Raw genomic sequence first — 21032 nt, 5'->3', positions numbered from 1 at the left:
TAAATAAATAAGTTAGTCTATCATACTTTTTGTACAAGTCTGAAATTAACATTTTTAAATAAACTTTTTTAAACGTATAAATTTGACATTTTTATTAAAGAGACTAAGTCAGGCTAGACTTTAAAGAGATCAAGCCATAGGTTAGCGTTTAAGGTCTAACCTATTTTTATCCATATAAGAACCTCATACATTTATAATTTTTCCATTTACATTTTACTTTTTGACAACTTAAAAAATTAAGATAATTATTATAATTAAATATTAGTTTAATTAAACATAATAAATAACATTTTTATTTATGAGAATAATTTAACATTATTTATTTTTAAACAATTTCTCTTGTCATGTTATCACATTTTAATGGAAATTGTTAATAAGTATCGTTACTAATAAACATAGTCACTTTTTAGTAATATACGCCACAAATACTTAGATATATACTCTAAATAACTTTACTTTTATATATTAATATTAAGATATTTTTTTAACTTATTTAGTACATAATATTAATTAGTAAAGCATAGTTAGAAAATTAAAAGATATTTAAATACAAATTAATGTCAATATTTTTTATATTTTTTAAATTATGCTATTTAATTAATTACTAAGTTATCTCATTTTTTAACGTTACGACTGAGGTGGACCACATGTGGATATAGTTCATGGTGAATTTAAGAGCTTCATATTTAATAATATAGAATGCAGGGGTGCACATTAGTATTGTGAGACTTTGTTAGACAATTTGTTTTTATCTTTAATTTGATATTTATTAATTATTAAATTTTAATATTAATTATTATTTTTTATCAAGTCGCGTGACATTTTAAAAAAATACAAATGGATTTAGTGATAAAATCAATATTAATTATGTGTTAAAATAAATATAAAGTAGAAAAAAAAAATTTATATTGTTTCTTAAATTTTTTTATCACGTAACTAAATATTATATCACCTAAATAATAACGGATGAATAATTAACATTAAATTATGGGTTAATTAATATTAAATTGATAGTAAAAATAAAATTTATATTTTTAAAAATTAACAAGACAAAATTTTTCTATTTTAAAATAAGAGACAAGATTACATATTAAAAAAATAGAAAAATTAAAAGTATAATTTATTTATTTATTAATTCTACTAGTTAGTCAATTACTATGTTCCCTCATTTTTTCTTATTTTATATTTGAAACATTTGTTTTTCAAATTCAATGAAAGATATTCTAGAGACAGTGATATTATTAAATAGAATGAAGTTAGTTAAATTTTGTTTGTTTTAATCTGTCATACACGAGTATCTCTAGAACAGTACGTTAGAAAACATAAAAACATATTGTTCTCATTTTCAAAAGAATGTGTTAGAAATTGGATGTGATATTCATATAATTGTGCTCTTAAACAACAATCATAATGTTTTAGATACAACTGAAGAAGAAGAAAAAAATTGTGCTAAGGCCAATTTAATTATTACAATGTCACCCTGTTTGGCATGATTTGTTACGTCAATTTTCACACTTTTAAATATATAAAAAAATACTCTCTCCATTTTTTTTTCATAGTCGTTTTGTCAGAGTTTGTTGTTTTTTTTTTTCATTGTCATATTACTAAAATCAACGAGTTATTAATTTTTTTCTTCCATTTTTACCCTTGATAATTAATACATGTTTCCTGAACAATGTGTGTATTTATTTTTAATGCCTACCTAATTTTTCTTCAACTACTCATATAAAGTTAATGTGCATTTATAATAGTAATATGTTCTCAACAAAATACTATAAAAAAACAAAAAAAAAGGGACAACTATTTAATGGAGTAGTTCAACAGTCTAAAAAATGCAAAAAAAAAAATAAAAGGTAAAATAGGAAAGTAAGTAATAAATATTTTTGAAAACTAAAATATCAATGATTTTCTTAAGTCCCGTGCAAAACCTTAAACGACTATGAAAAAAAAACGGAGGGAGTATTGTATTCTAAGATGAATTTATGACTATAATTAATTTTGTATATACTAATATATTATTATAAAGACAAAGTTGTCACTCTAAGTACTTTATCAAATGAATATTTTGAACACCAAGTTGACACTATATATACTAGTTAAGATTAATTTATGATTTACAATAATTGTACGAAAATTAATGTTACTAAATTGGAAACAAATGTGTTGTTGTATGTGAAACTAATTGTTTGCACTCAAAGAGAGGAAACAAACGATAGGCAAGAAAGTGGGGGCAAGAAAAAGAAGTGCCGAAGGAATGGTACATGACAGGAAGAAAATGCCTCTTCGATTGGGCAATCGGTACGTGACAATGCTGTGCTTCAAGTCAATGAAATGTACTATTCAGTGACCCAATTCTTCGTTAATATGTCTCTGCATATTCGAATTTCGTTCACCCCATCCATTGGCGAATTTCAAACAGCGGTTACTGGTCAGACAGTTTTTATTTATTTTTTTGGAATATTGATGATGTAATATTTCAAAGTTATTAATTAAAAATCAATTTTTATTTGTAAGACATGATTTATATCCACTAATATTAGTTTAGCATAAATAGAAATTAGACTTCCAAGTATAGATTGATCTCCATCTCCATAAGTCTTACAATTATTAGTCCACAGATTTCACTAATTAATATTTTTAGATATTAAAATTTTAATATTAATTTGTATATTTGATCTTTTAAATTATTATGACATTAAAATTATGTTTAATTGATATGTATTTGTGATTTAGATTATTTTTATGACATTTTGATATTTTTATTATTGAAAATTTGATACTATTATATAAGTATTTGTAATTATTTTTATTTTAAAATTTTAATATTTAATATTTTAAATCATTTTAATTGTTGATAAATTTTAGTGTGATGAAATTTAACATAAATAAAAAAGATTTTTTTTTCTTCTAATTTTATGAATTTCTATTTTATAAAAATACATTTTTTTGAATCATTATTTAGACCTCGCGGACCGGTCCGTTTATCCGTGGATATTAACAGATCAGATACGAACTTAAAGTCTATTTATTTTACGATCCAGACTTATCCGGTTCGTATAAAACGTGAGTTTTATGAATCAGACTTTAAAGGGGCTGGACTAGTCTGTATATCCACCCCTAACAATTACTTTACACTTATATATGTATGAATGATATATTAATTAATAGATAATTTCGTATATGATTCTTGCCAAAAATAAAAATATTTTTGATTAGTGATAATTAAAATATTTTAAATGAGATTAATCTCTAATTTAATAAGATAGACATATCTAATAAAAAAATAAAAAAAAAATAAAAACCTTATATTCCCAATATATTGAGGAATACACCAATATACTCCACTTCCTTTTCATGGTGTTTGAAATAGTAGTAGTAGAGTTTACACTTTGGATTGAAGCATAAAATTTTACAAATATTTTCTCTTCGTTAAAAGCAATAGATTCAAAATCATTCTTGTGTGTAACAAAATCATTGAACCAGTGAATAATTCTCTACAAACTTGGTTTTAAGACATATAGTTAATTACTGTAATATATATATATATATATATATAGTTAGTTAGTTAGTCAGTCAGTTAAACTAACACGCAACCTTTTGTATGATGTCTTAAATTTGAATTTTATTGTTACTTATACATAATAGTAATAATAATTAAGGTTTAAATGTATTTTTAGTCCCTTATATTTAGAGTAAATTTGTTTCCGGTCCCTCAAATTTAAAATTATTATTTTTAGTCTCTATAATTTTAAAAAATCTTATTTTAGTCTTTATATTCAAATTTTGTTAAGAAATTTATCAAACACTATTGTATAAAATCTATCTATTGGTATTCCTGTAATAAAAACATCACATTAAATCCAGTTGATATTATATATCTGTCTTAATTTGTCATTTTCAGATATATTATTAGTGACCTGAGAGACTAAAACAATATTTTTTAAAATTATAAGGACTAAAAATAATAATTTTAAATTTAAGAGATCAAAAATAAATTTATTTTAAATTTAAAAGACAAAAACATATTTAAACCTAATAATTAATAACAATAAGTATTACACATGTACTATATAGATATTTATACATACGGTGTTTTTGAATGTTGACAGATTTTGATATTTATAAAGAAAGTCTTATTCGATAAATATAAATAAAAATTAATAGATATTTTATAATAATAAAATCTTATAAAAAATTATTTGTTTATTAATTAAAATTATAATAATAACATCAAGTTTGGAATACTACTTTAACCTCTACCACCAAAATCAGATATAGAGGGTTAGGCACCCCCTCTCCCTTCCATTTGAGTTGAATTTTCTTTTTGATAAATATATAATATTTTAGTATAAAATTATTTTAAAAAAATATAGCCGTAAAAAATGATTACATAGTGAACAATTTAATACTTTCTTAAATTTAAATTAAAAATTCTTAATGAATATATTAAATTTACTAATTTTTAAAAAATTAAAAAATTATTTAATATTTCGTTACATTATTTTAAGTTGACGTATATTAATAAAAACATATTATATGTTAATTTAAATTTATATAATAAAATATCATATGTTGTTTAATTTTTAAAAAAATTATATATTTGATCAATACATCAAGGTGATAAATTTAACAGTTGGATCATAAAAATTCAATATAGTCATTGAGTTATTAATTAGAGTAATTTTACTGAAACTTATTCTTAAAGTAAGTGAATCTCATATATATATATAGAGAGAGAGAGAGAGAGTGAAAGGGAGGGAGAGAGAGACAGAAATCAAATTATTCTAAGAGTAATTCTTGGTAAAGTTACTTTATTCAATAACTAATGGTGTATATCAAATTCAATTATTCAATCGTTTAATTAGAAGTTCTTAATGCATAGATTAAATTTAAAATTTTAAAAATATTTAAGAACTATTTGATACTTCATTCATTAATTTAAATTTATAAATAATCATAAAAGACTTTTATACATTAATTTGAATTCATATAAAGAAGTATTATATGATTTTCAAATTTATTAAAAAATGTGTAGAGTTGATCTCATTAGGAACTTTTAATTTAACAGATACATCGTTAAAATTTAACATACACCATGGATAATTAAGCGGGGTAATTTTATTAAGAGTTACTTTTAGAGTAATTTGATCCCTCCACACACACACAAACACATATAAATATGGGAATTGATCAAATTAGTCCATTATAACTTTTACCAACTATTATATATACTATTTAATAACTTTCATCTGAATGATTATTTTTCAAAATTTATTGTTAGATCAAAAGTTTATCTCTTAGATCATATATAAAAAATTGTTTGATATTGCATTTATATAGATCAAAATCGATGTAATATATACATTAGAAAATATACAAAATTTTAAAAGTTAAGAATATATGATTTTCAAAATTTTAAAAATTTTGCAAACTTAATTTGTGCATAAAATATTTTAATTTAATAATTAGATCATTAAAATTAATGTAAAATATGAGTTATTGAGTGTAACAAATGAAATTAATGAATCACTCCTCTCATATATATATGTGTGTGTATAGATACATACATACATACATATATACATATATAAATATATATATATATATATATATATATGTATATATATATATATACATGTGTGTGTATAAGTATGCATATATATATATATATATATATATATATATATATACGCACACGCACGCCTCGCGCGCGCGCGTGCACACACACACACACACACATACATATATATATATATATATATATGTTCTATGCATTAAAATATTTTAATTTATTTAGATTATTAATATTTGATGTAAAATATGAGTTATTTATTGAAATAAGTCTATTACGACTTACTTTTGTAGTATAGAGTAAGTCTTAGTAGACTTACTCCACTTAATAACTCTTGTTTTACACTAAATTTTACCGATCCAACCGTTAAATTAGAATATTTTGATGCATAGATCAAATCTATAATTTTTTTAAAAATTTGAAAACTATTTAATATTTTATTTCATTAATTGAAATTGACGGATAATAACAAAAATATCATATAATTTTTAAATTCTTTTAAAATTTGTAAATTTAACCCATGTACAAAAAATTTTTAAAAATATCATCAAACTTTAATGTATCCTCTTCTCTCTCTCTTTATATATATATATATATATATATATATATATATATATATATATATATATATATATATATATATATATATATATATACACACTTACTCCAATAGTAAATCTACCTAAACTTATTTCATTTAATAACTCACGCTCTAAATCGAATTTCAACTATCTAACTAGTAAATTAAAAGTTTTTAATGCATAAATCATGTTTGCAATTTTTTTTAAAAAAAATTTAAAACTATTTGATACTTTGTTTCATTAATTCAAATCGACTTATAAAATATTTTTATGAATATCCGTCACTTTGAATTAAAGAAATAGAATATCAGATAACTTTCAAATTTTTTTAAAATTTGCAGACTTGATCTATACATTAAGAATTTTTAATTTAACAGTTGAATTAATCATTAAAATTTGGTATAAAATATAAGTTATTGAGTGAAGTAGTTTAAGTAGATTTGAAGTAAATGAATCTCTCCTTTTATATATATATATATATATGTGTGTGTGAGGTTATGACAACACAATATTTTAACTTAAAATCATTAAGTTATATGAATCATTGTAACATCCTGATTTTTCTATTAAAATTATATTTTTGTTTCTTATTAATTATTGTATTTTATTATAAATATTGGGTTGGTTTTGATAATTGTTTTAATTTTTTTATTGAGTGAAGGAATTTGTAACCCTAAACATAAAAATTTATCATCCAAAAGATAGTAAGTAAGAAGATATAGAATTCTTTTTTAAAAATAAATATTTTATATGATTAAATTAGACTCAAATATATCTTTAGTCCTTATAAAATGAACAAGTTTTGATTTTGGTCATCATAAAAAATTTTCTTTGTTTTTCTTTCCTCTAAAATTTAGAATGATTGTTTTTAGTCCATGATATTATGTAATCATTTTTAACTATTTATATATTTATTAAAAGGTTATGTCATAGTGTCATATGTTTCCCAAACCTTTATATCATGTTTGTAACATTTTTTTAAGTTAATAAATAAATAATGAATTAGAATAATTAAGAATAAAAAGAAAATTATTTTATTAATAAAATAAAAGAGGGAGAGCTCATCAAAAGTCTTTGAGAAAGATTTTGGGCCTAACCTGGAGGCTAATTCAAATAGGAGAGTTTAAAAAAAGGTTATGTCATTTTGCGCGTATTAGAGGAGAATTAGATGAGGTCATGGGAGAAAGCATAGATTGACAGCTGAAACTATTGAAGGGACATTACTTCTCAAGACTCGACACACCAAATAAAAGGAATAGGTTTACCAAATCCTTATGCATATATGATGGATAAGGGTAGAAGGTTATCCCTAAGTCCCTTAGGTTATTTATTTGAGGGTAATCTTGTGTGTATGTATGAATACTAATTGGAATAATGTTGCTATTATATGTCCTAATTGTTATTGTGAATGATTAAATTGATATTGCAATTGTACATTCTGAGGGTTAGGGTTGTTCTACATGAATTTTGGAGATTTTGAATGACTGTGTATAAACCTCAATGAATGATGTTGTTTGTATGTTTATTGAGTATGGATTTGTTGATTGATGGATTAAAATAATATGTATTGATGATTTCTGTATGGGTATGAATGATGGAGAAAACAAGGTGCAATCATGAAGCTGTAATGTGCAGTTTCTACGATTGCATTGAACATGAGAATGACCATGTCGGGTGTGAGGTCGTCAAAGAGGTCTCAAACCTCTTGACATTAGGTGTGAGGTGTTGTACCAGACATTATTTAAAGTCAAATTCACGATGAGGTTGACACTAGGCATGGCCTATACCACGCCGGGTGGGAAGGTACCAGAGGAGTCCTTAACTCCTTGATGTCGGGCATGGCCTAAACCACAACGAGGGATATTGAGATAGAGAGGTCCTAGACCTCATTGTGCCAAGCGCACGTGATCTCACATTAGGTGTGAGGTTGGTAGAGGCCCCTAGTCTCTTTGTTTCGGGCATGGATTAAACCTCGCTAAGCTCCATGCCTATTTCTTTTAAATTTTTTTATTTTATGAATTTCTTGTTGAATGAGGAACCATGAGGAAGGGTTGTAAGTGTTTACTAATAGATGAAATTAATATAAAGATTGACGTGATCTATTGTATCATCTCATGATGTTGAGTAAATAATTATATTGAGATACTCTTTAAAGACTATGATGAATGTTATGGTGAGATAACTTATGAAAATTTAATGAGTTCATGCATTTGTGTGGTTGAATTGTTGTTTGAGTCTATACATTTCATGTTTTATTTTTGCAGGATAGTGTGAATCTATGCAAATAGGATATCATAGGTCATCCACCTATGTCCTAGGGGGTGTTATGGTGGAGAAATCTCTATTGAGAATAAGAGGATACCATGGCTAGTTGTAACACTTTGCTAGGACCCTAATATACATCCCCTAGTTGAGGTGGTTCGAAGGGATCCCTATTGATGGGTGGCCCTTGCACCATACGATGGGGTGGTCCCGTTCCATTGCTCATAGGCTATTTTATACATTCGAAGATGATGAGGAATTTAGTACCACAAGCATGTAGAGTTAGGAGCACACATTTCATTAGTCTTAATTTATGAATACATTGTGTTGTTATTGATGGGATGTTGGTGGTGGATGGAATGAAATATATTAAACTGTTAATACTATTGTATGTAAGAATTACAAAGGTGTATGACATGTGATTATTATATTTGATTTGTATGTGTCTATCTTTATATCTTGCATATCCTTTTATAGGTGAGATGTATTCTTACTTCTTGTGTTTGTATGTTTATGTTTGGGCTGAAGACCATTTGTAAGAATAGAGCAGGTACGTGATAATGGGCTTGAGGAAAGAAAATCATAAAGAGAGATTTTTCTACGATAGTGTGACATCAAAGCTAAGTTTTAAGATTAGTACTTGTTCCAAGTTGAATTTCTATTTAATTTTGTTTTATGGATTCAAGAGGTTGTTCTTAGTTTTGATTAAAACAATGTCTTGTATGCTTTATATGGTTTGAGTAATGGATAGAGATGCGAACCCTTTTATAAGTTTTATAAAAAGAATTATTATAATATGTTATATTTTCGAGGAATTTATTGTATTTTAATTATTAAATCTTTTAGGTAGAAAGGTGACACAATGTTAGTATGTGATACTCCTAATTTTTTTTATGGGTCCTTGAAATAAATACTACCTTCATTTCTTTCTTTTATATAAGACTCAATTCATATTGTCTCACATAATAATTATATTTAGACTAAAATATCTATAATTAGAGTGTTTTCTTAATTTTATAAAATACATTAAATATAAACTCTTTAAAAAGTGTACACTCTAATTAGTTAAGAGAAATATGTGTATTAATAAGGAAAGAGAAATAGTATATAACATATATTATAATTGATTAGAAAATATGAGTATTAATTAACAAAGAAAAGTAGTACAGTATAAGAATAATTTAAAAAAAATACATAAATTGAATAAATTTATTTTTATCAAATAAATTAAATACTTTTTTTAATCTTAATAAATTAGTTAATTGAGTTTTATATAAGAATAAAAGTAATATTATTTATATTCTTTAAATTAGTTAATTTAGGCACTAAAATAGTAGCTTTAGATTCTAATGAGATAAAAATCAAAAATAATATTTTATAAAGACCAAAATAAAAAAATATATTTATGTTACAAGAATCAAAAATATTTTATAAAAATTAATATTTACAAAATTTTAAAAAATAAAAATTACAGAAAACAAATAAAACTCGCTCATCTTACAATAATTAAAAATATTTTCTCTCATTAAATTATTAAGAGATTTATATATCAATTTAATTATCAAAAGATTGTTGCATTGATTTAGACATTAAATATTTGTTTGACCATTAACATATTCCAAGAAGTAATTAACCGGCGGCACCAAATCAATTCCATTTAAAGACCTATTTATGACACTTATTTTTCAAGAATCATATTAATGTTTCCAAGATTTTTTTAGTTACTGCAGTAAATAAAATTTTTTTGGGTGCATAATTTTTAATAATCAAAATTACACCAGTAGTATTAAAGTTTAAATATAAGACTTCAAGTCAATTCTAATAGTCCAACCGATGTCCTTCTAAATTCTATAATAAGAAAATAATAATAATAATAATAATAATCATAATAATAATAAATATCTCATTTGTGTCATAAAATAAATTTTATTTTAAGTTTTTAAAATAATATTAGTTTTTTCTTATTTTTTTTATCGTTAATAATAAATTAACAAAGCCTTGTGTTGTATTGTTTTTGATAAAAAAAAACTGATAAAAAATTAATAATAAAGTCAATTTTGTATAATTATCATATTTTTTCATTGATTAATTTTTTTTAGTTTATAAAAAAATTATGACGAGGCATGTTATGAATTAGAGGAAGTACTGTTATTATTTAAAATAAAAAAACTTAATTGCATTTTTGATCCCTCAAGTATTGTAATTATACAATTTTGATCCCTAAGGTTTTAATTGGGTAATTTTAGTCCTTAAAGAATTGAAATTGTGCAATTTTAATCCTTCAATTTTTAATTGAACAATTTTAGTCCCTCAAATATCATAATTGTGTGATTTTAATCTCTCCTATTAAAAATTTAATAATTTTGAAATTTTAATATATATATATATATATATATATATAATATTTAAAAATTATATAATTATTTACTTATTTAGTATATTATATTTTTTGTTAATGTAGCAAATAATATATATTTATTATTGTTAAATAAATAAAATTTATATATTACTAATATTTTAATATTACTAATAAATTAATATCAATAATATTTTTAGTATATTTATAGATAAACTGATAATTTGATAAATATAACTTAGTATATATTAATGTACTTTTACAAAAATATAAATATATTAGATAAGGTATGTATATTTCTAATTAATATACTTATATTTTTGTAAAAGTATAATAATATATAATAAGTTATATTTATCAAATTATTAGTTTATCTATAAATATATAAATAATATTATTGATATTAATTTATTAGTAATATTATAAAAATAATAATATATAAATTTTATTTATTTAGTAATAATAAATATATCATTTAATATATTAATGAAAATTATAATATATGTTATCTTGAATAAATAAATAATTGTATAATTTTAAAATATTATAAATATAATTATATAATATTATTTAACAATGAGTTGATTCACATCTTTCTCTGAATGATTAAATAAATAATAAACATACTTTCATCTTTTTTATGGTGAACTTTTAGAATTTTGTTTTAATCTTATTATTCCCGTCCCATGTTATTTATATTTTAAAATAATGCATATTTATTAAGTAAAATATTAATTATACAAATTACAATAATATAGACCTTTTTTTATAAATTGTTATTAAAATAATTAAATGTAGTCATATATTTTAAGTGAGAAACTAATTAATATGAACATTGTTGTATAAAAAATGTTAATATTTTTTAAAACAGTAAATATTTAGAGACGAATAAAAACATTCAGAAGACTTATCAGGTAAGATGAAAAAATACAAGTAAAAATTATAATAAAAATGTTAATAAAAATAAAATTTTAAATTACATTTCTTAATTCATGTATACTGACTTAAACATGATCTATTTTATTTTATTTCTCAATATATACTCATAAAATCCTCGAAGGTTGGTCCAATTATTTTTTGACACCTGTGAATGAAGAGAAATTGTACCCACTGAGTGTAACACAAGATTATACTCAACTATTCACATTCTGACGTTTTAGCTTTATTAATGATGGGATCCACCACTAAGTTACAAATTTGTCATTTTTATTTATTAAAATATTTAATAAGATTCGCAATTTTGAATTTGTAAATTCAAAATAATTTTTGAAAATTTACCAAAGAATGATAAGAAATATCTCCGGATTACCACTATTAAAATGGAAAAATAAATACAAGCAATGCATTTATTAAATTAGTATTATCATCTTTTTAGGAAATTAATAAATACTTAAAAGTATTGAATATTCTTTAATGTTATTAAAATAGTTATAATTTAATAACATTTAAAACTTTCACGTTTAATATACCAAGAAAAAATCACGTTTCAATGAATGCAGATATTTAATACTATAATGAATTAAATTTAAATGTTCCTCGATAAAAAAAAAAATTGAAATGCTATTATTTAACTCATGTCTATCGTGATACCAAACCCCATAACGTTTATTCATTATTGCTATCAAATGAGGAAAAGTTTTATTCATTATTCAAAGCATTACGACTCTGTCTAGCCAAAGCCACGTTTTGAAATTCTTTTATATCTGCAGTCAGAATTGGCCCAAAATAATAATAATTTTTTTTTCTACTCTTCATAAAGCACTACCATAATATTTTATTTAAATTAAATACCATTTAAAAATAATTAAGGTTTACATTGATGAGATGCACATAAATGATCTTAGTAGTACCTTTGAATCCAGCTATGCACATTTAGTATATATTGAATACATTTATTCAATTCTGATCACAAAAATACATTAATTAAATTGGTACAAATTTAATTAGCAAAATCATTATTAAAAAAATATTGATTGCAATTTTGCTAAGGAATAATCAAGGGTAGTGAAGAACATTAACACCCATTAGGAAGAAGAAAAAAAAAATAGAGGCAAAAGAGAAATTGCAGAAATTGAGAATTTTCTATTAACTTTCCTAGTAAAACGGCAGTGACTTTTCAATATACATTCATAAACCCTGGCCAAACAAATGATCCTATCCTTAAACGACCTAAATTTATCTATCATTCCATTTACAAAAAACCTTAAAAAAAAATAACAAATTATATTGAAAATGGAGGCAATTACCAATTACCAATTATCCTCAACCACTTAAATTGATATATTAAGATCAATCCTAGGTTTCTTCATGGAGGGAATAGGAACAAGGGAGTTACACCTAGGACACTTGGGATTATTCTTCATGATCATAACATAGGATAAGCATCCAGGGCACCCTGCAGCCATAGGTGATGATGCAACCATCTTGTCCTCAATTTCTTCTTCTAGGGTTGTTTCTCTGATTGAGGATGAGGAAGATGAGTATGAGGGTGATGATGCTGAGAGTGGTGACTTCAAAAATGATGTTCTCTTCCTAATTGGCTCCTTCTCTGCCCTCTCTAGTGCTGATTTCACCTTGTCAAGGGTGCACACACTTTGGTAGTTGCTTGAGGGCAATGAAGATGACACCAATTTCAGGTCCAAGCTTGATTCATCAAAGAGGTTCAATAGCACATTGGAGGGTGAAGATGGGAAATTTAGGTCTTGCAGCTTTGGACCTCCTAGTGATGCCTTTGCATTAAGTTTGTGCTCAGAAAGAGGTTGTGGTGACCCTAATGCGTTGCACTTTTGAAGATACACTTTCCCTGACTGCAAAATCATAAACAATGTTCACCAACCAAAACACCATCACTATACATCCATAAAAAATTAATAAAAAAAAAAAAAAGTAAAACATTTTTTTAAGGCAATTTTCAGTTGTATATTTTAAATATGATTATTTGTCATTTGAATTGCTAAAAAGGAAAATCAACCATTTGGGTCGGCTTGAAAGATGAAATAGTATGCATAGTTTGTTCTCATTGTAATTACTATCCAATATTTTAATTAAACTTAAGGAGAGTAAAAACATTTGACCCATGAGAAAATTATTCTGGGTATGATCTGATTAGATAGAAATATGGGAATTAGTGAATCAAACTATGAGATCAATAATAACTAACGAAATTCACACAGATGCAATGAATTGATACAAGATGGGAAAAACAGAGAAAATTAATTTAAAGTGATACCAAAGAATGAAATTTGTTATGAGGGGCATCAAGCCATGGGAGAGAACCTCACAAAACATGACAACATAGAAGCCATATAAAGCTTGAATACCAGAAATCTGAATCCTTTAAACTCGGCTTTATGAGAAATAAATACAAAGGTACAAAAGCAACGAAAATTGGGTAATAGAAGGCTTGCTGTCACATTAAAAAGCAAAAGTTTTAAAGAAAATAACACAAAATCACCTCTAAAAAAATAAAAAAAATAAAAATGAAAAGAATTTTAATTTTTTTTCCTTCTTTTTTCTAAATCACGATTCTTTGTATCCCCTGTTTCTCATCACTCAATCACAAACCGCGAAAGCAAATCGCAGAAGTCCCAAATCGGACATTCCAACGAACAACAGAATCTATCTTGTTTATAAATAATCACAATCATGTCAAAAAAATAACCCCAATAGAAGAATTTTGCACCAGTACATAAAAAAACGAAAGAAAAAACAGATTCTGAAAAAGCAAACCAAGAAAACACTACAAAGTACAATGATTTCATTCCGAGGTTAATTTTTCATTAAAAAAAAACGAAGAGAATTTCCGATTCCCAGAAAAGAATCAAATCATCACGGTGGACTTTACTAAGAAAAAATAACAAAACAAAATAAAAAAAATAAAAAATTATTATTTTTACCGGAAAATAAAAGGAAAAAAAAAAAAAAAGAACAAGAAAAAAATGAACAAACCTGAAGGTCGAGGCGCTTTTCGAAGCCAGAAGGAACCTGCAAATCGAGGTCCAATTCCTGGGATTCAATCGAGGACCCACCGAGAAGGTCCATTGTAATCGGGGCCGTTGAATTCTCACCGTGTGATTCATTCCCCACCGTCCGATGCTGCTCCTCCTTGTAGCCACCCCCCATGACGCGAATCAGAGCGCTAACCTCAGCAGCCATTGCTGTGCGCGACCTCACGGAGGCTCTAGAGAGAGAAACAGAGAAAATCTAGAGAGAGAAAACGAGATGAGACCAAAGAGGTGTGTATGTGTTCCTTCATGTGTGTGACTGTGAGAGATTTATATATGCCAATAAAGATAGATGATGGTACGTTACAGTAAAATTAAAAGACCCAAAAAAAATTTAATTAAAATTGAAATACTACATGTCATTGAATTTAATTAAATTCCATTAAATAGAGTTTTCTGGTTTTGTTAGTATCCTGGTTTTGAATTTTAAAATGAATGAATTTGATTAAATTTCGATTAATTGTTTCATTTAATGTGGAGGGGTATTAATTAATGGGGTAGTGGAGGAGTGGGAAGAGAATTCAAGAAAAGGGTGGCATGTAAGTAATGGGAGCATTTAATGCAGAGAATAGTAGTAGACAAATTTTGGTGCCTTAATCCGGTAATTTCTTAATTTAATTCATTTATTGATTTATTCATCCTCTTTCGGTTTTTGGGTAATATAATTATCACGGGAATTAAAGAATGGCCATAATGGCATAATGTTTTTTGTATTCATTCTCTAATTTATTTATATATTTTTTTATTATTTATTTTTGCTCGAAATGGGTCTCTAACTTTTAATGGTTTCAAGCTAATAAATGAACCTTGGACCCTGTGGATGCATGACGTTAGATTTGTATTATCAAACCCTCATTTAATTTGGTGGAATGCAATTTTGACACGTACCAGATCATGGAAGCTAAACTTGGGCACGAGGCTCCACCATTTGTTTGGTCCACCCAAGTAGTTTCTTTGTTCTTGCTTCTTGTTGATTCTCATCTAGTTTTAGACCAAATGAAAATAAAAATAAAAATTCAATTATACTATACAATGAAACTTATTATACTATATGCTTTTAGTATTTCTATATTGGTCCCTTTGATTAAGCCCTATATGTTCTTTAAAATAGTTTGTTTCAAGATTTATTAATGTGCCTTTTTATATTTGTAATGATTCTAGTTATTATTTTGGAGATGTTTTATATGTTAAAACAAGGGATATGTGGACAAAAGATATCTAGCTATGAAATAATCTTAAATTTATTGTAGTATCTTAGATATCTTAATGTGTGTTATATGTAACCCTATTTAATTGGATTTTGAAATATTCTATATCTAATTTTAAACTTTCAAAATAATTTTGTTCAATTTTGCATGTATAACTAATAAACAACTATTATATGTTGTAAATTATTTATAGTATGTAATTGCATATTTCCAGTAATGCGCTAATCATAAATGTTGTATAATTACATTTTTTTATCATCTATGTATAGTTACTTTCAATATTGTATTATTAGATTAAAATAATAATAACAACAATTACATATTAGTAATTAAAAGAATTACTATTAATTCTTCTCATTATTGTCTGCATAAAATAAATTATATACTAATTAGTAAAAAAAATTATAAGCATTAATTTGCAAAAAAACGAGAGTAAAAATTAGCAAATTGAGTATAGAGCAAGACATTCAATGAATTGTGTAAATTTCATATTTTGTAAAACTAATAAAATCTCATATCAGAAATATAAGATTGGTTTGGATTTGAAAAGGCATCATCCGACTAATTAAATATATATAGCATCTTATTTATTGAAATAAAAAATGGTGCATGTTAAGATTTTTAAAATTTACAAAAATAGTTTTTTTTTTTCAATATCAACTTTTATATACAAATTTAAACTTTCACTCTTAAATATAAGAATATCTTTTATTATTTTCCTTTTTCCTTTTCACATTATTCACCGTTATTTATTTATTTTTAAAATTTTCAAATTACTAATTACTAAAAAACATTTATGCTAATATTTTTTTCCTCAAATCTCAATAATTAATTTCTTTTAATTTTATTATATTAAATTTCCTTTCTTTTCTGTTATTTTTACAAATATCAATTCCCTATATTATAAAATTATTTTTCTTAATTTATTTAGATTTCATCTTTTTCTCTTAAAATATAAGATATTTATTTGTTTGAATTAATAAAATATTTTTGTATGTTTTTATTTTTTATTTTATCACCTATAGTGATTTATCTTGGCTTGAGCAATAAGGCGAACGCAGATCGGATTGGGTTCGAAGAGAAATAGGAACCAAATTGGGTGGAACATCTCAGTTCAATCAGGTTGGGTTCTTTGAAATTTTTATTTTGGACCTAACTTGGCTTAATTCATGTCAATTTGGATCGGGTCTTGGGTTACCCAATAAATTTGACTCATTTTCTTCTCTCACTTTTCATGTATGCTTTTGCTTGGCCATTCATCTTCTTGAAGAATCCATTAATGGTTGGTGTGTATAGGTTCATCTTAGTCATTTGATTTAAGGTGCAATATCTAGTTAAATTAGGATTTTCTTATAATAATAATAATAATAAATACTATATTTAATAGTGTTCAAGTTTGATAATGTGTTCAATGTTTACCTTTATGCTCATTTTCAATTTGATCTTAAAGAGACTCAATTATATTTAAGAGAATATTTAGGTATTTTAAAGGCACAACTAATCTGGATTAAATGTTTAAGAAATCTAAATAACACATATCAGTTGGTTATTATACTAATTATGTTAGATATAAAATTGAAAGGAAGTGCATTAGTGAAGTATGTAGTTTCATTATAGCCAAACTATTATCATGGACTAGCAAGAACAAGGGACATCAACCATGTCTACATATAAAGTAGAATACATCTTTATTGTCAGATGTTACTCTTAACTCTTATGGATCAAACATCAACTTAAAGATTATAACATCTATAAGAGTAACATTATGATACTCCATGATAATATTGTTTCAATTAATCTTTATAATAATCCTATATTGCATTCTAAAGTTAAGCATATTGAGATTAAACATCACTTTATATGGAATTATGTTCAAAATAGAGTAATTTACCTCAATTTATATATACAAAAAAATTAGCTTGCAAATATATTTATAAAATCCCTTGTTGAAGCTAAGTTCTATTTTCTTAGAGAAAAATAGGATTGGCTTTTATAAAAGTATGATTTATCTTTATATATTAGGCATCTAGCGTCACTAAAATGTCCAATGACTAGATGTCTAGTGCACATGTAGAGTCCAATGCATGTAGCATTTAATGTTTGATTTCTTGTGTTCAGTGCCTGCCATGTCATTTAAAAGTTTAAGTTTCCCTCATTGAGTCTAAACATTTTGAGAACTAAGTTGCTTTTGAATTGATTGTCAATTTTTACTTAAAAGGAAAAATCTTTTTAGATTTCAATTTTTTCAATAATTTCATATAGAGTAAACCTATATCTCTCTCCCTCTCACATAAATCAAATTGATGACAACAAAATATCCAAGAGTTTATCAAAACCTTAAACCTTTAAACATAACCTCAATAATGCTAATGAAGATCTACAAAAAGAAAGATTATTTTCACAAAGCTTGATGTTTTGAATGCTTTGAGAGCTACATAGTTTAGAGTATTAATCTAGGAACTGCCAATGAGTACTTGGAAAACAAGATTGTCCTATAACCCATGACTTGTATAGATGCGAACCTCCAAGATGATCTCAAAACATTTGGCATCACCAATTTCTTTGATAGTGGTGAACTTTTTCATCCATAACTTATTCGTGACTTTTGGAAGAATGTACCTTTTGAAATTGGTGTTATATATGAAAAAGTTCTTGACAAAGACATTAAGATAGATTCGGTTTCCACATTCACTCGGTGTCTAGAGGAAGGTAACTAGCTTAGCACAAACTAGGAACATGAGTTTGGTGGACCCAAGGGCATGAATGAGATTCTTTTGCAACTTGGTGCACTAGAATACAACTTGAATTACATATATGATAGGATTAAGGTTTTCTAGTAGATGTTAGGGTTATTCCAAATAAATTGGCTCAAAGACCACCATCTCAAGCATCCATTAATTTGTGTTGTTCCATTTTGCAATAGGGTAAGGCTTTTAACCTATCACATTTGGTGATAATGAATATACAAAGGAACCTCATGAGGAAGAAGAGATACAACACATCACATACTAAATTCTTCTAACTAAAATATTCTAGCACCTAGGATTTTATGATGTTTGATGAATCATTGTCTAGCTCAAAAGGTCAGGTATTCACTCTCACTGAGATAAGCTTTTTTTGGAAGACATAATTTGGTCCAAATGAAATTGAAGAACTATATCCTTATCAAACCCGAGGAAATAAAGAATCAAAGAGAAAAGGATGAAACTGCCACTAAAGTGAAGGAAGAAGACTTCACGGTAATTGCTAATGAAGAAGTAGCTGATGTTGTTGAGTGTCACCATAGAAGTTAGTGACATCCAAGACTAGATATTGTCCAAGAAGTCACCTTCCAAGGCTCCAACACCAATCCTTAAGAGAAAGGTGTCCCACACTAGCTTCTAATCTAGTGGCACCTCATAGAAAGAGACTTATGATGATTTTAACATTTGGCAGTGATGAAGAGGACATGAGGACATGATACTTGTTGAGCAAGTGTTGTAGAGCAAGAAAGTATTTTTTGCTTCACAAGTCACTAAACCCTTTTAATTAGCAACAAGTTCTAATTGTTGTTATTATTACTATAAAAGATCAAGGAGTTTAAAGGGCTCAAACTACCAAAAAGAGAAGGTGTAAAGTGAAGACCTTTTACTACATGAGAAGAAAATAAGCAAAAACTTCCTTATCTCTAAGCATGACTTACCCATACACGTAGCCTCACTAAGGAACACAACTTCACCACCACTCTCTACTTAACCTAAACTTGACTAGACAGTCCACTCCTCTCCACCAACCCAAATAGTTCACCAAAAGAAAACCTAATACTCAAATAGAAGCCCTAATTACTTCAACGCTAACCTAGCCATATGTTTTTACCTATTTTTGTAGATTACATAAGACATAAGGAATATCATAAGTCAAAGTTCATTGGAATATTAATCTCTAAAGAGTTCAATGTTGACCCTTATGTACAATGACAAATCCGGAGACAAAATAAAGGGGAATTAAATTTTCCTACTTATATAATTATTTAAATATTTAATTTTTAAACAATATAGTATATTAGTTAAAGTTTACAAGTAATAAAAATTTATTAGAACATCATAATATTGTTCGTTATATGCTTAATTAAAGTTTTTAATTTAATTTTTATTAATTAAATATATTTTGTTCAATAATTTTATATTAAAACATATTATAAATTTTAAATTTGATGTAACAACTTGACACTTTACTACACTTTAGTGCTTAATAATTAAGTAGCAAAAAACATATATCCAAATAACTAAGATAAGCTTGCAAATAGTTCCTAAATATCCATACAATAATATATATATATATATATTGGAAATAACAGTTGAAAACATAAATCTAAATCCATTAGTAGGATTACATCAAAATCTTGTACATACATATATATGTACAACTATCCAATTGTAAACATAAAATTCTAAGTTTTCTGTCAAACAACTACCATATGTATGTTATCTCAAAACATCAGCAAACCAAAACATTGCCATCTCCAGCATGACACCCAAAGTCTTGCTCGCTCTCCAGCATATTCTAGTCCTACTCTCATAATAATATGATCATTACAGTTCAACAACAAGAAAATGTAAGGGTAGGCTCGTAATCAATAAAATAACATAGTACAAAAGCAATAAACTATATATACAAACAATTTTATCAAGACCTCACAACATCAGCCCAAAGCCTAATTTAGAAACACAGAACCATATATCAACACAACTTCTCAACTTCACAACATATCATCATTTCAACTTACAACACAATTGTACAACTTACTAGTATACCCGCTTAACAACTTTTCAACATATCAACTCAGTATAATAATAACACAGTGTCTCAACATAATATATGAATGACAATAACATGTCAACTTAAACAACACAATACAACTTAATTAGCAACTTAAACAACACTACAACATGGCAACACAACCATATAATGTACCGTCATGCATTTCAAATAAAATATCTCTTATAACACAAGTGAACTATTTAAGTGGCTTGATCCTATCGAACAAACTTAACAATGTGATCCTTTTGG

At 25.6% G+C, this 21032-nt stretch overlaps 1 protein-coding gene across 1 annotated transcript; it reads right to left on the bottom strand.

The window, feature by feature from the left end:
* Positions 1 to 12833: 12833 nt before the first annotated feature.
* Positions 12834 to 15038, bottom strand: LOC109790598 (uncharacterized). Its single transcript, XM_020349783.3, has 2 exons — positions 14720 to 15038; positions 12834 to 13578 (listed from the first exon to the last, which is right to left on the bottom strand). The coding sequence occupies exons 1-2, from the start codon at positions 14924 to 14926 to the stop codon at positions 13042 to 13044; spliced, it is 744 nt and encodes a 247-aa protein (XP_020205372.1). The 5' UTR covers positions 14927 to 15038; the 3' UTR covers positions 12834 to 13041.
* Between the last annotated feature and the right edge of the window lie 5994 nt (positions 15039 to 21032).

Source organism: Cajanus cajan, chromosome 10, assembly GCF_000230855.2.
Source record: "Cajanus cajan strain Asha chromosome 10, NIPB_CcT2T_4, whole genome shotgun sequence".
Lineage (NCBI taxonomy): Eukaryota > Viridiplantae > Streptophyta > Magnoliopsida > Fabales > Fabaceae > Cajanus > Cajanus cajan.
The sequence above is the reverse complement of the archived record's forward strand: the minus strand, read 5'-3'. Positions and strand labels throughout refer to the sequence as shown.